A 22,812-nucleotide genomic window follows, 5' to 3' on the forward strand; every position below is an offset into this window, starting at 1 on the left:
CTCTGGATGCTGCTGTTTTGCCTTTGTGGGGGGATACCAGTTACCATACTCACTTTCTGAGGGGCCTGGTCAGGGTCCTTTAGGTTCATGCTGGAGCCTGGGGACAGACTGGGGACAGGAGCCAGCTAGTGAGCAAGAAATGGGCTAATTGTTTTCCAGTTACTGCTTCAGTTTGTTTAACTGATGTGATTTGTAAACAAAACTGAGTTAGATTGAAAACTATCCACGCTTAGAGGAGCCACCGGCAGTAATAACATGAGCTCCTCCTGGTTTGCTTTGATTTGTAAAGTTAACCTGCTAAGTCTTCCATGCAGGGCTTGTACAGAGCAATCAGATGCACCGAATGCACGAAGGATCATGAGGTCAATCGATTGGCATTCAAGAAAGACACTGGGACCAAGTGGCTAGATGTCCTTGGATCCATCTTTTGACTTTACCATGCTAGGTCAAGGTGTTAAAACGAAACATTCAACTAGCTCAACATTATAGATTTTTTTAAGGGCCTGGGATCATTGGGCTTGTATTCTGTCTTGAGTTCAGAATATTTTCTTGTTCTTGGAGCTACAAACAATATCCAGGTTACAGAAAGAATTCATTTCTTGTCTCTTCCTTAGACTAACTAGATTCCTGAAACCCTTAACATCAAATACTTCACTCCCAAAATTCTAAATGCAATCCCAAATAAATCCTACCTCTCTTTAGCTTCCTTCACCCCAGTTATAAAGGGTTTTCTAAGTTCTAGGTTCTGTATTTCTATCTTTAGGGGCTTAAAACCTAGTGGGGAAGAAGTCTCATAGGTGAGTATACGCAATCAAGTCTATCTGGAGTGAACAGAAGGGCATGCACAGAGGCTCAGCGCTGCACAGTGAAGCTGGCTTGGGCAGAGCACGTAGATCAGCTAGAATAAAGGGTAGGGATAGACATGAGAGTTAGGCAGGGACCACCATGGCGGACTTGGTGGTCTGAACTTCAGTCCTCAACTAGAGTGGTCTTGGGATCACCCATTCTGTCATCCTAAAGGCTCCTATTCAATCTCCATTCCACTAGCCATGTCTTCTCAGGTGTCTCTTAATGTAAAACACTTAAGGGTGTCAAGAAATGGTGACAATTTAAACGGATAATAGATTATATTAAGAGTAAAAGCAATGCAGTGACTTTCAGGGTATGCATGGTCCACTTTCCTGTTATTCAATGTTTGCTAAGAACAGGAACCGGTTGCTGTTGGGTAATGGACTGTAACTCATGGTGAACTGAAGAACGTCAGAGGAGAACCGTGCTGCACAGGCTTTCCAACGGCTGGGTTTGGGGAAGTAGCTTGTGCTAGGGCATGAGAGCAAAGTGGAGATTTGTGCTGAGCATGCACAGCATGAGCGCGCAATATCTTGGGATGATATTTCCCAGAAACCCTTGTTAACCCCAGTGGAAGTCTGTTGAGTCTCTTCTGAGTGAAAACTTGAAAAAGCTGGTTCCACAGGTGGGCAGGCAGAGAAGCAACAGAGAGCCAGTCATGATGACATGTTGGAGCAGCCTCTGTCTCTCACAGGAAATTCTCCATAAAATTCCCTATGCAAAAAACAAACAACACCCCCCCCCAAAAAAAAACAACAACAATGCTACACCTATTCTGTGCCTCTCAAAGTAAAGTTTTAGTTGGGGAAGGCAAGAACCTGAAGCCCTGGGAACATGGATCACCAGGCTTGTCTTCAGAGATAGCTCTGAGCAAATTCAAGCCTCCAACTCTTTGTTTACCAGTCAGGCCTGTTAACCATTTGTACCATCCAGGGGCACCTCGGGGGACAGAAGGTCCCCTATAATATGCAGTTTTATGGTGTCACTTTTTCATCTTAGATTTTAGTATCTTTTTCTAGGAGCATGTTGTTCCTGCAACTCGAGACCTTTCTTATTTAGCAAGACAGAAGAGATTTCCTTATTCAATTCATTTAAACGGCAATTTACAAAATTTGATCACTACCATAGACAACAGGTACTACCCAATAAACATGGAAACAATAACTAGAAGAGAGAAAGATTAGGTAGCAACAACTGCCCGAAACCCAAGGCCACAAGGAAAGACTGCCACGTCCTCTCATTTTCTAGCAAAGGGACAGATATAAAAGCCAACCACCCTTCAAATAAGATTGCTACATTGCCAATGTGAGAAGGCAGGTCATTCCAAGAACAATGTAGAAGTCTTTATGACTCATTTCAGGAACAACCAGGATCCACTGGGCTTCAGCGTGACAAGGGCATACTCATCCTCAAAAAAGATAGTGAAAGGTTTTCAAATCAGCTTGCCAGCCTTCAGAAGGGAGAGACAAAACACTAAATCAGAAAGCGTGTGGAACAGTGGAGAATGTATGCGTCCGGTGTCAAACCAAGCAGGAGAGTTTCCAAGTTTATGTTGATCACTTCCTGCATCTCTCACATCAGAGGAATCACTGCCCTCGCCCCTAAAAATGTTCCTGGTCAGCAAGGGGCAGGTGTGTGAGGGCTGATGCGCATATTTACTGTGCAGTCCTTCCTTTCTCGCAGAAAGGCCGTACTTAAATTGACGGTGCATCACTCGGTGGGTGGTTTATCAACCAGAACGACACAGTAGTAGCAGTGTAACCAAGGGTAAGTGATTTACATCTTTCCAGGCTTCCCTCCACGTGAGTGATCGTCTCAGAAGGTTCTGTGCTTGGGCGAAATTACATGATTTGCCTAAAGCACTGTCTTTAGTGGCAGTGCCCCCACTTTGGAGGTCAGTCCTTCTCGAGATTATGGATACTGTGAGTACTGTGGCTACGTGTGCTGGGGAGGGAATACCTTCCTGGGTCAGTTGTTCTGTGTTTAGGATTGACTGTACAGTCACCTGGGCACAGGCCTCCTGCCCCAGGTCCAGGAAGCCAGAGGTATGAGTAAATGCCCAATAAAATCCACTGGTGTTGAGCGGGTTCATATCCTTGAACCCCCATTTGCCATTGGCAGAACTGCTTCACAGGATTTTCTGGACAGTAATCTTTATGGACGGACACAGTGGCTTCACCGATGGGCTCAGGCATAGGAACAATTGTGAAGGTGGTGCAGGTACACCCAGTGTTCCATTCTGTTGTGCATGGGGTCGCTATGGGTCGGAGCCAACTCAGTGGCACCTAATAACAATCTACATGGAAACAGATCATCAGGCCTTTCTTTCATGGCACCATTGGAAGGGTTTGAACCACCAACCTTTAGGCTAGTAGTTGACCACCAATGGGGACTTCTAAATTGCTACTGTCCATAGCTGCAGCTGCTTGAGTAGATTACAACTCAGAAACCCTGTAGGGCAGTGAAGAAGCCTCTCACAGGGTTCCCAAGGCTGTGGATGTTTAGAACTAGGCAGCCACCTCTTTCTCTTGCAGAGTGGCTAGTGGGGTGAACCCATCCATTTGGGGCTAGCAGCTGATGCCTTAACCACTGTGGTTGTTATTGTTGTCAGGTGTTTGGAGTTGGCTCAGAATTAAGGACCCTGTGGGTTTCTCTATTCCTGTAAAGAGTTAGTCTTGGAAACCCACAGGAGCAGTTCTGCCCTGTCCCAGAGGAGCTCTGTGAGGCCGCATCAATTTGATGGCAGTGAGTTTTTAACTGTCAGGACAACAGAATGAGCACTGCCAGACCTGGGCCATCCCAGTGGTTGTTATAGTGGAGTCCGTTGTGGAAGCCCCGTGTCAATCCAGAAACGTTACACAGTTTACATGTACAGTTACATGGTTTATTGATGTAGCCCTAACAGGTCTAGAGGAGTCATTGGATGATATAAATGGTAGCATGCTCAGCTACTAAATGAATGCATAGAGGTCCTGGTCCACCCAGAGATGCTTTGGATGGTGATCTACTTCAAAAGATGACAGCCCATGAAAACCCCATGGAACACAGCTCGCCTCTGAGGGGGCTGCCAGGAGCAGACACAGGCCAGAAAGATATCTGTGGGTTTTAACCTTTACTTAAATATCAAAGCTTATTCGGTGCTTCCTTTGAACATCGAGAACTCACAAAATTATCTCACGCACATTTTCCCTTTTTCTACTCTTCCTTATCTGTGGGACGAGAGGCGGCTCCGTGCCCAGCTTGACTTTAGAAGAGCAAACACTAAAGCTCCCCAGAGGTCAGAGGAACGAGACCCATGCTGCTTAGGGACACCGTGGGGCTGCCAACCCGCTGAGCATCGCCCCAGGGTTCGATGTCGTCGCAGAATCGATTTTTCCCAAGTGTGGCTCCAGGACAGACCTGAGGACGGCAACCTGGGTGCCCTTTCAAACGGATCGAGGCACAAAGGGGAAGCAAGTCCTCCCCGATAAATTCCTTCCCAACTCTGACGAAGGAGAAGGCTGAGGGTAGGGGCTCATTCTACTCTCAAGTACACGGGAAAACGTTCACAGCAGCTGTACCAGCCATCCCTGGGGAGCAGTATCAGAAAGACATGGCCGGGAAAGAATCCCAGGGCCCACAGCAGGAACAGGGGCCGTGATGAGCCACCTGGACTGCCTCAGGGAGGATCCTGCAGGCTCAGGTGAGGCTGTGGTGCACCCCATGAGACTTCCATGTCTCTGGACCTTGGTGGAGATCAGGGAATGGAAGGTTCCTGATAAAATTAGAATTCTTCTCTCTGAGAGAGTGGCTCTGAAATGGCAAGGTGCCAATTGTGCAGCAACCGTCCAGATCGTTAAAAGCCAACTCCTGTGTGTCCTCCCTTCCCCTCCCTTCCCCTTTCCTCTCCTTTCCAGAGAGACCTCTCCGAGTAAACTTAAAAGGCCTGGCAGAGGGGGGTGAGGCGGAGACACAGGGCGTTCCGACCTCTCCCGGTGCATAACGTGGATGCAGGCATCAGTGTGGTGTGCTGCCCAGTCCATTCTGAGTCACGGCACGGGCAGGACAGAATAGGCCTGCCCCACAGGGCTCCTGGTCTTGACAAAGCAGACTGCCAGGTCTTCTCTCCTTTACAGCCACTGGTGAGTCCGGTCACCGGCTCTTCTGTGAGTAGGGGAGCCCTGAGCCCCTGTGGCACCAGGCTCCTTTAGTTGATCATGCCCTTGTCCAAGGAGGGAAAGCCCTGCCGGGCCAGTGGTTAAGCCCTGGACTCCCAGCAGGCTGCTTCCTCGGTGGGGAAAGGAGGAGACGCTCTGCTTCCCCATCGACTGGAAACCGGAAGAAGCAGTTCTCTGTCTTAGAGGGTCACTTAGAGCAGGGTGGACTCAACGGCCGCGTACTGGAGTTAGAGCAGGAGTCTCACGGAATTGTCAAAATGTAAGATGAAAATCAAAATGAACAGAACTTGACGACACGTCGGAGGCCATTTCTATGAAACCACCCAGAGTGCTACCCCCCACACGCAGTGTCCACTGAGTCGATCTTTTACAACCTCACCCGCTTCCCAGCAGGATGGGGCCCCATCAGGGTTTTAACGGCCGATTTCTCAGAAGCAGATCACTAGGACTGGGTGGGTTTGAACCTCTAACCTTTCAGTCAACAGCCAAGTGCCTTAACCGTTGTGTCTCCCAGGGAACTTCTTGAACTCAGACTCTCTGCCATCGAGTCCTTGCCGACTCAGGAAATGGGGGAGAGGCAGGAAGAGAAGAGAGAATCCTATTTTGGGCAGATGTTTATATATATATATATATATATATATATATATATATATATGTGTGTGTGTGTGTGTGTGTGTGTGTGTGTGTGTGTGTGTGTGTGTGTGTGTGTGTGTGTCTCCCCGAGGACCCGCAGAGCCTGCTTCATTACCTTACTCCAGTTCCCCACTTTCCAGGTGGCACAGGGACGGAGGTGGCACTTCTTCGCAGGTTCGGGCCGCAGTATGTTCTCGCAGTCCACGTCGTTCTGGGTGCTGCACTGCACGCTTCTCCAGTAGACCCCCAGCCCGCACGTGGTGGAGCACTGCAGCAGGGAGGGAGGAGGGGGACAAGGACAAAGTGAGACTGAGTTCTCACCCGGGACCCCCCACTGTTGCTCTGGGGGTGAAGGTTCAGGCCGGCCTTTCACCCAATCGCCTATGAAACCAAAGTGGATTCTGAGCCCCGTTCTACAGAATGGAACTGAGTGAACACTCTGGGTTTCTCGGATGTAATCTTTAGGGAAGCAGAGAGGGTCACATGTCAGGCTACTAACCTCAAAGTCAGTGGCTCAAAGAGGAGACAGTCTGCTTCCTGCCTTAAAGGCATACAGTCCCAGAAGCCTCTGCGAGCAGTTCTACTCTGTCCTACGGTGGCGCTGTTCTGAGTCAGGATTGACTCAGTGGCAGGGAGTGGGTTGGGATGGAGGGTTCTGCTTTGTCTCCCAGTCAGTGAGGTGGTTTGAACTGACCCTGGGTGACTAGGCAACCACAGGTCATGCATGCCACTCGGGAGCCAAAATCACCTTCAGAGCTTTTAAAATTCCCAAACCTAGGGCCCAGAACACAAACGAATTAGTCTGAGGAGGTTAGAGCCCGGACATGCATATTTTTGTTTATTAATTCCTCGGGTGATTCTCTTATGCTTCCACGATTGAGAAGTGCCTGTTTCCACATGGAAGAAAGCACAGGGGCAGTTGTGCCTGCAGGTCGTTCAACACTGCATTTCCTACCAACTCAACACAGAGGGGATGCCACCCTACCCACTCTAGGAACAAAAAAAAAAATCAATGACTTTTTCTATATACGAGGGAAGCTTCAAAACGTTTATGGAAAAATGCCACTATCACCCAGCCCCATCTTATTCCATGAACCTTGTGACGCCCCTCATGTATACAGTCGCTTCCTCGCCAAGTGCCTTCACTTATTTGTGATCTTCCACACCCCGATTTAGCATGGGATCCCAAGTCTCTGACTCATGCCCACTCGGCTCTGCAGCCACGTTCTCTCATTGACTTCTCTTCCTGAGAGCCTGTGTTCTAACTAGCTGTCTGCTGCAGCGGCAGCTGCCTGCTGGTCCACAGACCACACCGGGAGGTCACCAGGTGAATGTGTCATCCTGACGCCCTTCCCCATTCAATCTACTGGCGGTGAAAAAACAAACAAGCACAAAAAGCAGGCACCTCCTTCCATACACAAGGGAGGCTCAAAAACACTCACGGAAAAATGCCACAATCAATTCACTCCATTTTATTCTATGAACTTTGTGAAGCCTCCTGGTGGATAATGCCCATTTCTCTCAAAGGCTTCTCATTTACTTAAAATTTTCAGTACTTCTCATTTATTTACAATTTTCAGATTTAGCCTGGAAGCACTTTGGAAAAATCCTCAAACAGAATTTTATCCATCATTTATAACTGCCTTTCATTTCTTCTTTATTTGTTTATTTATACATGTCTGTATTTATTTATTATTTAGGGTTATTTTCCCCTTATTTTTATTGGGGGCTCTTACATCTCTTATCACAATCCATACATTCATCCAGTGTGTCAAGCACATTCGCACACATGCTGTCCTCATCATTTTCAAAGCATTCTCTTCCCACTTGATACCAGCTCCACATTTATTTCCCCTCCCTCCCCCACAAGCCCTCCCTCATGAACCCTTGATAAGTTATAGATTATCTTCATATCTTTCATCATCCTCTGTCGCTCCTTACCCACTTTTCCATTATTCGTCCCTCTGAGTGGGGGTTATAGCTTTATCCTTGTGACCAATTCCTCTCTTCTCCCCCTACTCTCCCCTAATCCCCCTGGTATCTCTAGTCTCCTTGTTGACCTTGAGGGGTTTACATATCCTGATTCCCTGTGTTGTAGGCTCTTATCTGTAACAGTGTGCATGTTCTGGTCTAATCTGATTTGTAAGGCAGAACTGAGGTCATGATAATGGGGGAATGCTCACCTTCCCAACACAAAGACAAAATGGGTTAATGAGCAAATGTGGTAAAGAAAGCTGATGGTGCACGGCTATCAAAAGATATAACATCTGGGGTCTTAAAGGCTTGAAGATAAACAACCAGCCATCTAGCTCAGAAGCAACAAAGCCCACACGGAAGAAGCACACCAGCCTTTGTGATGTTGAGGTGTCGATGGGATCAGGTATCAGACATCTAAGACCCAGAACAAAATCATACTCAATATGAATGGGGGGAGGCATTGAGTGGAGTGGAGACCCACAGACACCCAATGCCCATCTGCAGACAACTGAACATCCCCTCAGAGAGCGGTCACAGGGAAGAGATGAGCCAGTCAGGGTGCAGTATAGCACCGACGAAACACTCAACTTTCCTCTAGTTCTTTGGTGCTGCCTGTATTTATTTATACTGTTGACCATACATCTCCTCCCCCAGCCCCAGACGAAACTCTTTCTGGATAATTCAAACACAGCTCAGCTCTGAGCTAATGAGAAATGGGCAGAAGATACTTCCTATGGCACCCTCCCAAGTTCCATTTGATGAATAATTCACATCTCGTAAGTTTCTAGCACTTTTTCCTTTTCACTACATTATGTATGTGTCCAGGTTATAAAAATAACACTACTGATAGACACAATCACAGCTGCAGAGCACTGACCACTGTCATAGACTGAATGCACTGTGCACACCTGCCTGAACCTCTGCTCTTTGCAATGGCCTGTATAGCTCTTCCCATCAAGGGGTGGAGTTTATTTGCCTTATCACTTGGACTATATCTGACCTTGTGACTTTGTTTAGTCACAAGAAGACAGTGGATAGTGGCATGCCATTTCTACACCTGGGTTCCCCAAATCTTTGTTCCTGTCTAGGTTTACTTGGATGCTCCATATGCCATCAGAATAGGCCTGAGCTGGCCTGCTGGAGGATGAGCAATGGTATGACACATGGTTGCATCACTCTGGTCAAGGCCATCCTAGACCAGACCTCAGCTGACCTACTCAATGGGTGCAGCTACAGGGCCAGCCCAGCTGAGATCAGCGGAACGCTGTCAGATAGGTGGAATCTCTAAGCTGACCCACAGATGGTGAGGAAAAAGAAATTTTGAAGTTCTATGTTTTCTTTTGTACAATTGCATTGTGCTGGCAATTAATACAATTTGGTAGCTTTTTCTATCCTTCAGAAATTGGTTCTAAAACTATAGTTTCATAGTTGTCAGTCGTGTGATCCTTCCTGGTTTCCTAACTCACTGAGCCTCTAAAACTGGAGATAACACCAAGGCCTCCTTTATTGGGGTTTTATAAGAACTGAAATTTAAATAAAAATAATATAAAAGAACTGAAAGAGAAAAAATAAAATTTTTGAAAAAAATAATAAAAGAACTGAAAGAGAAATGAATGTTTGTGCACAGTAGGTGCTCTACAAATATTACCTAAGAAACAAACACACTGACAAGGTAGGCATTAGAAGCCCTGTTTTCCAGAGGTCTGGGACTCAGAGAGTTAGTGTCATGTTCAAGGCTACACAGACTATCATTATTACACTCATTCCTTGCTTATCAACACGGTTGACTCCAAAGACCAGGTTATTATTTGAAATTGGTGTTATGTGAGAGTCTGAGGCACGCCCTCTCTTTACTCGGTGTCAATGTATCCCTGTTGATCAGCATCCTTGCCTGGGGCACCCTCAGCTTGGCTCTGCTTGCATGTGGTGCAGCAGGGCCCCCCTTCTCACATCTGTGCACCCCAAAGGGTCGGATGTTGCTCATCTTCTACCTCCTGCCACCCACCATGGGCAGAGACCCAGCTCGCCCTCTGTTCACTTCAGCCCCACAACCCTGTATGGTCTCTTTTCCCCTTCCTGCCTCTTCCCATTGACTTTCCTGGCACCTTTGGGCCTTCTCTTGACCTTCCTCTGCTTGCTCATAACCACAAGTCATCCCACTAGTGTCCTCCACCCTCTCTGGCGGACCAAGATTTTTCAGGTGGACGAGAGAAGGCAGCTCCATTGGCTGCTGTACTCCATGTGGTTGGTTGTTGCTGGGCCTCTGACATGTTGTTTAAGGTGGTCTGTGGAGGGCATCCCGGGCTCAGCCACGGCCTTGTATCACAGGAGGTGCCACCGGAGAATTTTTTCTCAATCAGCAAAGTTCAGTTACTAAGGAGTAAGTGTGCAACAAAGAAGAAAATGTGACATTTGCTTAGACTTAGGTAAGAAGCCAGTAAGATCCAGTTCAATGTGGATTCCCAAGCTAGGGATGGTCTTGGTGAATCTCTAGTGAGGTCTTAGAGTTTTTGTTTTTGTGCATTTTTTGTTGCAAATAAATATACTGTCTCCAGGGCTCAGAGTCTATTCCTGCTTGTGAACAGACATTCGCTTAATTCTCTTGGGCAGTTTCCACTTGGGCGGGAGGGAACAGTTCAAAGGTGAAGTCCATGGAGCACAAAACCTGAAGATTGGCATTTATATGAAATGAGTTCCAACATGGGTGGGATGCGGGCAGAAGGACCAATCCTTGAAGGTGAAGGGCAGCTTCACTTGGTCCTGGAAACATTCCTCCTTCTTACAGTTGGTGGCCCAGCAGCATCTGATTGACCAGGTCAAGGAGCTGGGGAGTTAACCTGCTACGAATCGGAACTTATGTTAAGTCAGGGCTGTGTCATCATAATGTGATCAATGCTCTGAATTCGGCTGCTGCTTCCATTTTATAGAACTACAGGGTCCGCACTTGACTGGCCTATTGACTGACTCAATATAGCCATTCAATGAGGTGCAATTTTACCTCAGAATATGAGCCACTCCCTTGCACAATGCAGAGCATAATCATTCTTCCAATGGACTGGATGACTGGCCTTTTGCTTAGGGGCTGAGTGCTTATCCATTAAGCCCCTAAAGCTCCTTCTTCCCATTAGCATGCCATTGCTTCTGATTCATAGCGACCCTCTTGGTGGAGTAGCCCTGCCCCATGGGCTCCCCAAGGCTGCCCTCTTCACAGATGCAGACAGCCACATCTTTCTCTTCAGGAGCAGCTCATGGGTTTGAACTGTTAAAGTTTCTGTTAGCAGCTCAGCGCTTAACCAGTACACTACCAGGCTCCTTTTTATTGACGATCCCTGACCCCCCCAAACACCAAAGATTGAAAGTGAAGAGTCATAACTGACTTCACTTTTCCCCTCTCCTTTCACACCCACTGTAAATTTTAACAGGAGCAGACATCTCATCTTGCTCCTGTGGAGTGACTGGTGAATTTGAAGCCCTGATCTTGAGACTAGCAACTCAATGATTAGTCTGAAGTACCCTCAGGACCCCTTTCTTCATGGTGCATACTCTATGACTGCTCATTGTCAACAGCCTCCTCATCAAGAATCTTTTAGCGTTGATCAGAAAAGAAGGATCATTAAGGTGTGTGGGAACGTGAGACCCATTCCTTCTCTTCTTCCCACAAACTGATTTACTCTAAGCATGAAGATCAATTTTCCTCCCAAGTGGGGGTTCTTTATTTATTTTTGGAGCTAAGATGACACTACCCTGAAGATAAAAGTAATGAATCACTTGTAAAAATCAAATAAATATCAATACTAGTAAACACTAGTGAAATGCAAACCATTATAATATTTGATGCATAAAAAGAGTTTTGGAGGTTTGCATTTACCTATTTATCACCAGTACAATCAATGCCGTGCCAATGATGTTGATCAACCCAGAAACTGAAGTATTCCATTGGTAAGTTGTTTGTTGGGCTGAAATTCACTGGAGGGACAGCTAATTAACGTGGAAAGACTCTGAAGTCTCAACTGAGAGTTCATCATCCCACTGAAGAATATGCTTTCAGACACACATCACTAAACCTTTAAAAATTTAATTTCCCTATTTATACACTGACCCCCCCCCCAAAAAGAGACTCTATCTACTTCCTAGGACTGTTAAGGAAGAGACTACCTACAAAAGTGGTTTAAAAATTAGAATGCTTTATACTTTAATGTGTTCTTCCTTTTATTTTAGTCCCAACTCATTCATTTACTGTAGCTAGGCAGATGAGTCATGAAATGGCCTAAAATTGCTGGCTAATTTGAAAATAAGAACACTCTGACATCATCCTCTTCTATGCTGTCAATATATTCTATTAAGTTCATACATTGCCTGTTCAATGTTCAAATAGGAGGGAGATGATTTTTGTATTTCAAAGGACAAAATTAGCTCCAGAAAGAGAAAAACACATACCTAACCAGATTTTATGGATCAGAAAATGAGGATCAGCATTTAATCATTATTATTTTCTCCCTCTTTGACATTCTAATTCTCTTAAAATAGTCAAATAATATTTAAAACGTAAATACATCAACAATCCAGTGAACCACCACCACCAAGACTCCAAACAAAACACATAAAAACGCTTAAAGCCCATTGCTTTCAAGTCAACTGTGATTCACATAGTTTCAAGTCAACTGTTTTCAAGTCAACTGTGATTCACATAGAATTCATTTAAAAAGACATCTCTTAGATTTTTATTCCATTTGTGATTTTTCTTTTTTTTAAATCATTTTATTGGGGGCTCATACAACTCTTATCACAATCCATGCATACATCAATTGTGTAAAGGACATTTGTACATTCATTGACCTCATCATTCTCAAAACATTTGCTTTCCACCTAAGCCTGTGGCATCAGCTCCTCGTTTTTCCCCTCCCTCTCCACTACCCCCTCCCTCATGAACCCTTGATAATTTATCAATTATTATTTTGTCATATCTTGCCCTGTCCAACATCTCCCTTCACCCACTTTTCTGTTGTCCATCCCCCAGGGAGGAGGTCACATGTAATCGGTTCCCCCTTTCCACCCCACTCTCCCTCCACCCTCCCAGTTTCGCCATTCACACCACTGGTCCTGAAGGGATCATCTGTCCTAGATTCCCTGTGTTTCCAGTTCCTATCTGTACCAGTGTACATCCTCTGGTCTAGCCAGATTTGTGAGGTAGAATTGCGATCATGATAGCGGGGGGGGGGGGGGGGGAAGGAAGCATTTAGGAACTAGAGGAAAGTTGTATTTTTCATCGTTGCTACACCACACCCTGACTGGCTCGTCTCCTCCCCGAGACCCTTCTGTAAGGGGATGTCCAGTGGCCCACAAATGGGCTTTGGGTCTCCACTCTGCACTCCCCCCCCTCATTCACTATGATATGAATTTTTGTTCTCATGATGCCTGATACCTGATCCCTTCGACACCTCGTGATCGCATAGGCTGGTGTGCTTCTTCCGTGTGGGCTTTGTTGCTTCTGAGCTAGATGGCCGCTTGTTTACCTTCAAGTCATTTGTGATTTTTCAACTGGTCTAAGCCATTATTAGACCTGTTTTGATACTGAATTTTTTTATTGAAGCCCAAATGCAAGTTCTTTTGACTGTCTTCCATCACAAACAGTAGGAATAATCTATGCTAGCTTTATTGTTCTCTATAGATCCAACAAAGGCAAGCTCGAAATGACTGCAATCGCATGTGGGGTGTGCATGGCTTCTCTTCAAATAAGCAGCCATCTAAGTGACACATCAGCCAAGTCCACATAGAAGCACGCCAACCTGTCTGAGACCAAGGATTGTAAATAATGAAGTCCACATCCTGAGAAGAGAGAGGTGTTAAAGCTTAAAAATTTGAACCCCCAGTTTACAGAAGGTTATGTAGGACTGTGGAAGCCCATAGTTTATTTGCAAGGTCCCCACATGGCTGAAGCCTCTGGTGAATCTCCTGTGACCACAGCCCAGGGATATGCACAGCCTTGCCATCGGACAGAGAATATAGTAAAGCGGATTATGGCAGATGTAGTTACATTAAAATGTAATGTAATCCGGATCATTTAATCTCCCTTTGGACCCACTTCAAAGTTGTTTGAGTTTTCAATATATTCTGTTTTCTTTTTGATCGGGGATCCCTTTTCAGTTTGACATTGTTTTGTATGCTTTTCTGTATATGAAACCCCGGACAGATAAATCTATAGAGACAGTAAGTGGATCGATGACTTCCTAGGGGCATGGCAGGGGAGGGTGGAGGGAAATGGGGAGCTAACCACAATGAGTACAGGAAAGGAAACAATGCTCTAAAATTGATTCTGGTGATGATTGCACAACTCTATTAAGCTATTGAATTGAATGACATGTGATTTATATGCCAATAAAACTATTTTTTTAAAGCCGAGTGGAGGCCTCTAGAATTAGTTTAATGGTCATTCTACTCTATTGCACCGCGTCAGTTCTCCTCCCCTGTAGATTTATTTATTTTTGCCATTTAAGGGTTTGGGGAAGTAAGAACGAACAGTGAGGGCATGAACTTGATTACTGCAAGTGCTTTCGACATCCCCACTCACTCACTCCCGTCACATCAATGCCGGCTCATAGGGACACTATAGGACAGGGCACAACTGTCCCTGTGGGATCCCCAAACTATAACTCTACGGGAGTAGAGAGTCGCGTCCTTCTCTTGCTGAGCTGCTGATAGCTTTGAACTGTTGACTAGGTAGTTCGCAGCCCAATGTCTAACCACTATGCATACTTTAGACTATATCTTATTACAAGTTCATACTGAAATTCGCAGAACGCAATCCTCCAAACTATTTTCCATGTAGTCAGGCCCAGGGGAAACATAACAAGTGCCTACCTCACTCCAGTTGCCCACGATCCAGTAGGCAGGGCGGCGGTCAGTGGCGAGCTGCTTGTAATTGGAGGCGTTCAGCAAAAAGCCCTCAGCAATCAGGATCATTGCATCCTCCTCCGTCAGGACCGGCCCAGAAGTTTGTGTGAGATTCATATTGCTTGGCAGTGCTAGATGGTTATGGTTTACTGATTTCTCTGAGGGCGCTGGGCGGTCATCTCCTTCCGAAGGGGTTGAAATGGTGGCTGGAGTCGTGGTGACCATCTGCTGAACCCCAGGGGTGGCTTCTGTGAGAGGGGTGGGCCTTTGGCTGGGTGGCAAGCCTTCCATCACTGGGCTGAAGGGTGACCGCAACGAGTCCTCCCTGAGATACGGGGTTGGTGGAGGCCGGGTGAGCAGTTTTGTGCTTCCGACCCCTGGCGGATCATCTCCGGGTCCCCTGTCGTCAGCCCATCTTCCAGGATTGGGATTGCTTTCGTTGTTGTGCTCAACCTGTTCACTCCCCTCCCCCGAACCGCTCTGAATCTCCATTTCTGGATCTTTGGTCAAAGTGTTGTCGAATGGAGGCTCCTGCCAAGTCGTGGGGTCACTGGAAGGTGAAAGCGCACGGCCACTTGGTGTTGTGGCTAACAGTTCTTCCTCTGAGGTAGAAACCGTATGTGAACCGGAAACACTCTCTTCCCTTGACTGGGTACTCACAGACCAGGAAGTGAGGGGGAGCTGAGAAGCACTTCCTGTGGATGTGAGATGAGAGCCCAGCTCTGATTGGGTTGAAGTCTTTTCCCACGGTTGCCCATCCGGGTCTCCTTGGGAGGCTGTGGTGGGGCTCTGGTTCTGGATTGTCATGGCGCTGACACTTTCCGGCGGAGGCACCGTGGGGGTGGCCATTGTCCTGGGACTGGATGTAGGCGGAGGGATGGGTGTTAAGGGGTCTTCCTCAGAGGGCGGTAGATTTTTCTCATCCGGGATTGCACCTTTATTGGGTCTCAGAAATCGCCGACTGGATGGGCATTGCCGGAGGCCGCAGAGCGCTCGGCTGTTGGGTTTCTTCGTCACATCGCAAGGCTCATGGTTGTTCTTGGCACAGGTCACGCTGCGGGTCCGCACTCCACCACCACAGGAAACAGAACACTGGAAAAGAGAGGCAGCCATTGGTGTCAGGGGGAAAGGATGTGTTGATTCTCATGTCAGGTTTACAGTAAACAAAGGCAGGTCAGGTGGAAACGAAATTGTTCAGTTAAGATTGTTTTTTCTATCTCTACAATCCGTGTCTGTGATCTTTGTGTTTTCTACAGAAATGCGCCTCCTGGATATTAATGTGCAGCTCCTAGAGCTCTCTGGGATCCAGGACCAATCACGCATTCTCCTCAAACGGAAAATACACTAGCTGCTTTCAAGTGAATTCTGCCTCGTGGCCAGCCTGTGTGTCAGACCAGGACTCGCCTCCAGAGGTTTTTTAATAGCCAATCTTTCAGAAGTAAAGCACCTGATCTTTCTTTCAAGGTACATCTGCGTGGGCTTGAACACTAACTTTTCGGTTACTTGTTGAGTGTGTTAATCACTTGCATCACCTACCGACTACTACTCCGAAAGCACAGACCATGACCTTGTAGAACTGAAGACTCTGGGCTTCCGACGTTGGGTAGTGTGGTCTCCAAAGAGCGCAATGATTTAGAAACGCTATCCAGTCTTTATGGGACGGGGCAGTGTTAGCTCTTTCCTAGTGTGCGTATGCCGTGAATGTCACCTCTAGAATCTCTGATAGCAGTTATAATGTGCCTGCCCTTTATAATTAGACAATACCCATAATACCCCACACTCTTCTCAGCACCACAAGGCTCCAGCTCGACTTGCCTGGGTCAGGTGGCATCAGGTTAAAATAGAACCAGTGGGAAAGACGGTCATATTAGAAAAATATTTACCTTTCCTTTCCCGCTTTTTTTTGTTTCTACATGAACTGTTTCGAATAGTGAAATTAGACTCTACTGGACACATTTGCGGGCATCTTTTTTAAAGAAAACAAAAGTTAAAACTCTGAAAAGTTAAAAAAAAAGAATGAACCTGTGAAAAATAGACCTGCCATTATTCTCTCCATGTGCGGACCTAGGGAGTAGCTTTCACTTGTGTGAAATGGAGGAACGTGAATGCCCCCTTTCCAGGCTGTTGTGAGAAATAGAGACTACAGTCTTAGTAATACATTTTTCATAGAAGACAACTAGTGATTGGACAGGTTTATTATCATTGTAATAAAATAATAATAAGTACTAAGAATACTGCAAGGCTAGGAGGATTCTGGGTTTTCCCTTTCCACCCAGGACAGAGTAGCTCACAGAGTGACTTGCTACGAAACGAGAGTGGCGAGGTGAGTTCCTTCTGGGTGAAGTAGTTGTAGAAGTTTATCTAGAAGATACTGATGGTGGAGACTCAAACAGCGCACTGGCATACTGCTGAATTTTTTAGATTTGAATTTCCTATGGCTAACAGAGCTTTGCATTTTTAATGTGTAAGTCCCAGATCTATACCAAAACAATGTTAATAATTATTAAATAATTGTGTGAGTATCCCTAGCCTCATATAATTATTAAATGAGTATTTAAATTATTTAATCATTTTATTATTTAAATAATTTTATTATTGTTGTTATTATTTCTCTATCTGTGAGTATAGTTATCTGTCAGGACCCTATCTGTGAGTATCTTTCTGATTCCTTGGTGGCATAGTGGTGACAAGTTGGGCTGTGTTCCACAAGGTCAGCAGTTCAAAACCACCAACTACTCCTAGAAAGAAAGAGGGGGCTTTCTACTCTTGTAAAGAGTTACAGTCTCAGAAACCCACAGGAGAAGTTCTACCCTGACCTATGAGGTCACTGTGAGTCAGCGGCAACTCGATGGCAGGGAGTTTGGTTCTGGGAAGATAACTAACCTAAAAGAGTGCAGTAGGAGTAATTAAGAGAGGGAGGGGGGGGGGAAGAGAAAGAGAGAGTAACCTAGCAGGCTGTTTGCAGCTTAGGTGGCCCAGGTGGTTGGTGAGCAGTTGCTAAGCCAAAGGTTGTAGTTCAAACCTACTCTGAAGCTCTCTGGAAGAAACATCTAGCCAATGGCTTCTGTCAAGATGACAGCCAAGGGGGGCGGGGGGAGAAAAAAGATGGCAGCTACGAAAATCCCATGGGAATATTCTATTTAGGAACATAGAGGGCCATCAGATTAGGATATTAATTCAGAAAAGCAGTTTAAACTAGGACCCTAACACATGTTCTTTGACTTCTTGAATCATACAATAAGCCAACAATACAAACTTGGATTGGTGGGTGTTGTGGGTTGAACTGTATCTCCCACCAATGATATGTTGATGTTCTAACCACTGGTACCTGTGGGTGATCTTATCTGGAACAGAATCAGGGCCTTTGCCGATGTAGTCAGTTATCACAAGGGCATGCTGGAGTAAGGTGGGCTTTCAGCCATTTACTGATGTCCTTACAAAAAGAGGAGACGAGGCAGAGAAACACACATGGAGAAGGAAGGTGGCCATGTGATGTCGGAGGGAGAAATCGGAGCCAGGCTGCCATACGCCAAGGAACAACTGGGACAGCCAGAAGCAGGAAGAGACAAAGAGGATTCTTCCCTTCAAGTCTTGAGAGAGAGCATGGGCCTGTCAACCTTGACGTTCAACTTCTAGCATCCAGAACGCTGCAAGAATAAATTGCTATTGTTTTAACCCACCCAGTTGTGGTGTCTTGTTGCCCCCACCCCCACCCCACTGCTGTCCAGTTGATTCCACGTCCTAGAAACCCTGTGGAGCTGAGAAACTCTGCTTGACAAATCTTTATGGAAACCTCCAGCCTCAGCTTTTCCCCTTGGCACAGCCGCGGGGAGCCAATGGCTGACCTTTCACTAGGACAACCAACGCTTACCTAACTGTGTCATCAGGACTCCTTCCCCTCCCCCTTTTTTTGGTGACAGGAGCCCTATCTATGGACGTAGTACAATGGGCAGCATCGAAACCCAAGCAGGTATCCCATTGCAATTCTACCCCTTCGGGAATCAACTGGACACCAGTGGAGCGCCTAACAAAACACGGCGGGGTGGGTGAAAACAAAAGCAGGTGCCCTCAAATTCTGACCCAGATTTTGACATGTGAATTCAAAACATTAACCTGGGAATCAAGGGGCAAGGTAGATGTCCATACATTCTCCAGCCCTCTAACCTAATGTCCACAGCTGCTTTCTGCGGCACCCAGTGGACTCCGGGTCTTTCACAGAAGCCGTGTCTGCTATCCCTCGGTGCGGCATCCTCCTGTGCGCAGTGGGGCCACATTAACTAGCAACCAAGTACCGGGGGCCTAAAACTAAGGCTGCCTTTTTATTCAGAGTTCCACCAGGACACACTGCGATGCTTAGTATTCAGCCCCACGCTTCTTCCAGCACATCGCTCGACTGTGTTTATCTCCTTAGGAGCCGTCAAGCCCTTCAGCTGAGATGAATGCAGGACACAGCCCCACACTTCCCAGGCCGTCTCCTCTGCTGGCTTCAGAATTCTCAAAAACAACCTCTACTATGATTAACATATGCCCCTCTCTTCTAATGTGGAGCCCTGGGCCAGGCAAACAGCTTGTCAAATCGGCTAATAGTCTCTCTGGGAGTTAGGCTCCACTCACTTGCCACCCCCCTCCAAATGAAAGGCTTCTTGGGGAGCCCACCAACATAGGGATCTGCTGCTAAATTTTCCAGCTCCACCCCCTGAGGTGCCCTGCTAGATGGGGACTCACGCTTGGCATCAAGGTTTCTATCCCAAGAGCAAGCGTATGGAAACACACAGCTAGACTTTCTCAGAGGGTTTCTTGCAGCTGAATGGATGGATAGAGAAGCCTTACAAACATGTCTCACATGATAAAGAGAACTGACACGTGAGCTGCCACCTGCTCCAAACAAGGGCTGCTCTTTACTCTGGCATCATGATGGAGCACAGGCTGCTGAGCTGGGAAGAAGTCATATTCAACAATTATAGACACCCCATATCGAAAGAGAAGGGGACAGCTGGCGACAGAGTTCAGAGAAGCAGGTAGCAGCCTCACACAAAGTGTTGGCCTTCGGTTAGCTAAAGGGTTCAAACCATTGGCCTTTCGGTTAGTCATATCCAGTACTTAGCCACTACTCTATCAGAGCTCCTTCATTTCACAGTAGACAAGACCTTCATGCTTGCTGCAGTGCCTTCTGTCTGTACAGCAAGGGGAAGCTTACTGGCGAGAATCAATGTCTCGACTATCCAGCCCCTCATGCATTCCAACCCTATGTGGCCCAGCCTGGCACTCGATAAAAAATCCTGTTACTCGAATAATCGATTGTTCTGTTCATTCATTTGTTTGCTTGTTGGGGGCAGGGACAAGAAGGGCAGGTTAAATTCCCCAGAGACATGCCTGCCTTGGGAACCTTTGTCCCGTGCCAGGCCAAGTGCATCCACCTGCCTCTCTAGTCCCAGGCGAGCTATAGTCCTTTTTTGTAAAAAAACAAAACAACGATTTGAAAGGCTCCTGATTCTTTTGGAAACGTTTGGTGGAAAGTTCTAATTTAATGTGTAAGTGGCTCTGATTTCTCAGGAATCAATATGCAGCCGCTGGGATTCCGGCAAAGTGAGAAAAGTCGACCTGCACGTGGTTTTCACACCCAATAAATGCTTAGAATCCCTATGACTTGTCCACTTCCTAAAACGTCCAGACATCCAAGATGTGTGTTCAGAGCAGGAGCTCTGTTGCTTAGATTCAAATCCTGGTTTGGGGCTTGGTAGCTGTGCGACCTTGGGCAAGTTTCTCAGGCACATTGACCTGCCTCGGTTTCTTCATCTTTAATATGGGGCTATTGTAGGATTACATGTGATAATACCTATGGAGATGCTGAAGCCACATAAAAATGCCCAGGAAGTACTTGCTCTGCTTGTGTAATTAGATATTGGTGTAAAAGATTATTATACCTTCTTTTTTGTTTCTACAGAAGCAATGCATGAAGTCCCCCCGCCTCCCCCGACCCCCTCACGGCTCAAATATTCTTAAGATCCTTGAAAACTGTGAAGATGCTAAACTCTGTGCTTCCTGTTCTTTGGGGGATAAAATGCCCTGAGCTCAGGGAGAGGATTAGAGGGTAATGCAAGAGCCCACATCAATTCCTCCAGGATGTCATTGACCTGGCTTGGCTGACATAGCTTGGAAGATAGACCCTGGCCTTCATCCTTGTTGATACCAGCTACCATTTTCTCATTACCTACTGCGTGCCAGCCACTATGTTAAGGAGCCCTGGTGGCGTAATGGGCTGCGGATTGGGCTGTTATTCACAGGGTCAGCAGTTTGAAAGTACGAGCTGCTCCCTGGGAGAGAGACAAGGATCTGTATTTCACCACCTCACTGCCTGGGACACATAAACTGCTTGTAGAGTTGCAGTCTCAAAAACACAGTATCAGCTCTGCTTGTCCTATCAGGCCACTTTGAGTTAGGATCGACTCGATGGCAGTGAGGTCTTATTTTATTTTTTTATGTTAAGTGCCGACATGCACCACATGGATTACATCAACCCTTGCCATATCCCTGTCTTCGTAAATGAGAACAGACGTTCAATCACCAGGCCAGAGAGTTAGGGATTATTAGGGCTAAAACCCCCAGGGAAATTACTATCGCATTTCATCTACACATTTCATTATCTAATATTTTCTGAATGCCAGGAGATATACCACACTTGGTATAGAGTCCAGGAAACTAGGTCTCTTTAAGACGAACTCATCTTCCTCCAACTGTGCAGTGAGTGTATGCGACACTCAGATTAGAACCTGTGAGCATCCCAGATGTCAGCCAGGACTCTTCCCACGTTTCTTCCTGCTCGGAGGCACAAAGCCCGCCACACTCATGGACTACATGGTACTTTCTATGGCCTTGTAGTCATCCATTCATATCCACCTACCGACATATGCATAACCATCTATTCATCCAAATATCCATTCATCCATATTCATCACGCACCCAGTCAGCCAGCCACCATCCACCCACCCATCATCCATCATCCATCTGTCTATCCACCCATCACTCATCCATCCACTCATTCATCCTTTTATCCATCCACCTCTACCCATATCCATCCATCCATTCACGCATCCATCCAGGCAAGGAAAGAGAATGAGAAGATGGTATCACTCCTACCAAGCATAATACTAATCATTTTCTAATCCATTCTCAGAGACTCTATTAAAGGCCTGATGACATTCATTCAAGTTATCATACTTGGCTTCATTCATTTGGTAATTTATGACTCCAAGGTATGTCTTCAAGAAGAGATACGCTCCATCTACCAGACAGAATGAATTATGGAACCTCCCATGTTTCCCTTCTCACCATGGTTGCCTGGTTGCACCAGGCTCAGTCATTATCACTGTGTCAGTCTTGGGCTTAACATGCCGGCTTCTGCTCCCCTTCAGGACAAGGAGCTGTATTTCACCACCTCACTGCCTAGAACACATAAACTGCTTGAAGGGTGTTTGGAAAAAAGCTCTGCAGAAACATACACACATAGTCTGTCTTCCCGAAGACTCGTGCTTCCGACATACGCATCTAAATCAGAACACACAAAATAGCACCTCTGTCGGGCTGCCAACCAGAAGGACAATGAGGCTAAGGAAACGTGCAGTGACTGGTGCCAGCCAAGACAAAGCCCGGGCCCTCACCCCCAGAAGGGCAACATTTCAAACCGGCGCTGGACTTGAATCTCAGCTCCACCACTTACTAGCTGGGAGTTCTGGGGTGACTTCAAATTACTTAGTTGAACCTGGGAGAATTAGTGAAATAAGACCAACCTCAGAAGGTGATTCTGAGGATCATGAAATGGGGCCCTCTCCCTAGTGTGGAGAACATTCATCAAACCGTGGATGTTGTTGTCGTTACTTCCCTTGCTTTGCTTTACTAGAAAATGCTTATCTGGATAGGGCTTATGGTGTGCCGCACCCTGGTCTAGTGGATATATTTACTTATTTATTCCTCACCACTTCCTTTTAGAATGAATACTTTCATCTCGTTTTATGAAGAAAAGCCACATAAACCTATAAAATGAGTTAGAGAGAGGATACAGCTCTCACACATCTAGTCAGTGGCGGAACCAAGATTTGAGCCTAGGAACGGACACAGGCTCCAGAGGTAACAACATGAACTCGGAGCGAGACAGCACATCCTTTGCCAGCTTGGTTTTGGTCTACAGCCAAATAGAGCTCCCTCTTTGACTCCCTAACTTTAGAAAATAAGGTGGGTAAAATCGGGGCGAATCATTGGTAGAACTTGATTTTAGTGGTAGGAGGTTGGATGGAGCCCAGTGCATGGA

General features: G+C 46.4%; 1 protein-coding gene across 1 annotated transcript in view; it reads right to left on the reverse strand.

Annotated features, from left to right (window-relative positions):
• ADAMTS12 (ADAM metallopeptidase with thrombospondin type 1 motif 12) overlaps positions 1-22,812 on the reverse strand; it is a 369,301-nt gene that overhangs the window by 36,671 nt on the left and 309,818 nt on the right. The window contains exons 19-20 of the mRNA XM_075540912.1: positions 14,475-15,599; positions 5,755-5,907 (exon numbers count right to left, since the gene is read on the reverse strand). Of these exons, the coding sequence (XP_075397027.1) occupies positions 5,755-5,907; positions 14,475-15,599 (1,278 nt within the window). The remainder of the gene's footprint in view (positions 1-5,754; positions 5,908-14,474; positions 15,600-22,812) is intronic.

Source organism: Tenrec ecaudatus, chromosome 2 (assembly GCF_050624435.1).
Source record: "Tenrec ecaudatus isolate mTenEca1 chromosome 2, mTenEca1.hap1, whole genome shotgun sequence".
Taxonomy (NCBI): Eukaryota; Metazoa; Chordata; class Mammalia; order Afrosoricida; family Tenrecidae; genus Tenrec; species Tenrec ecaudatus.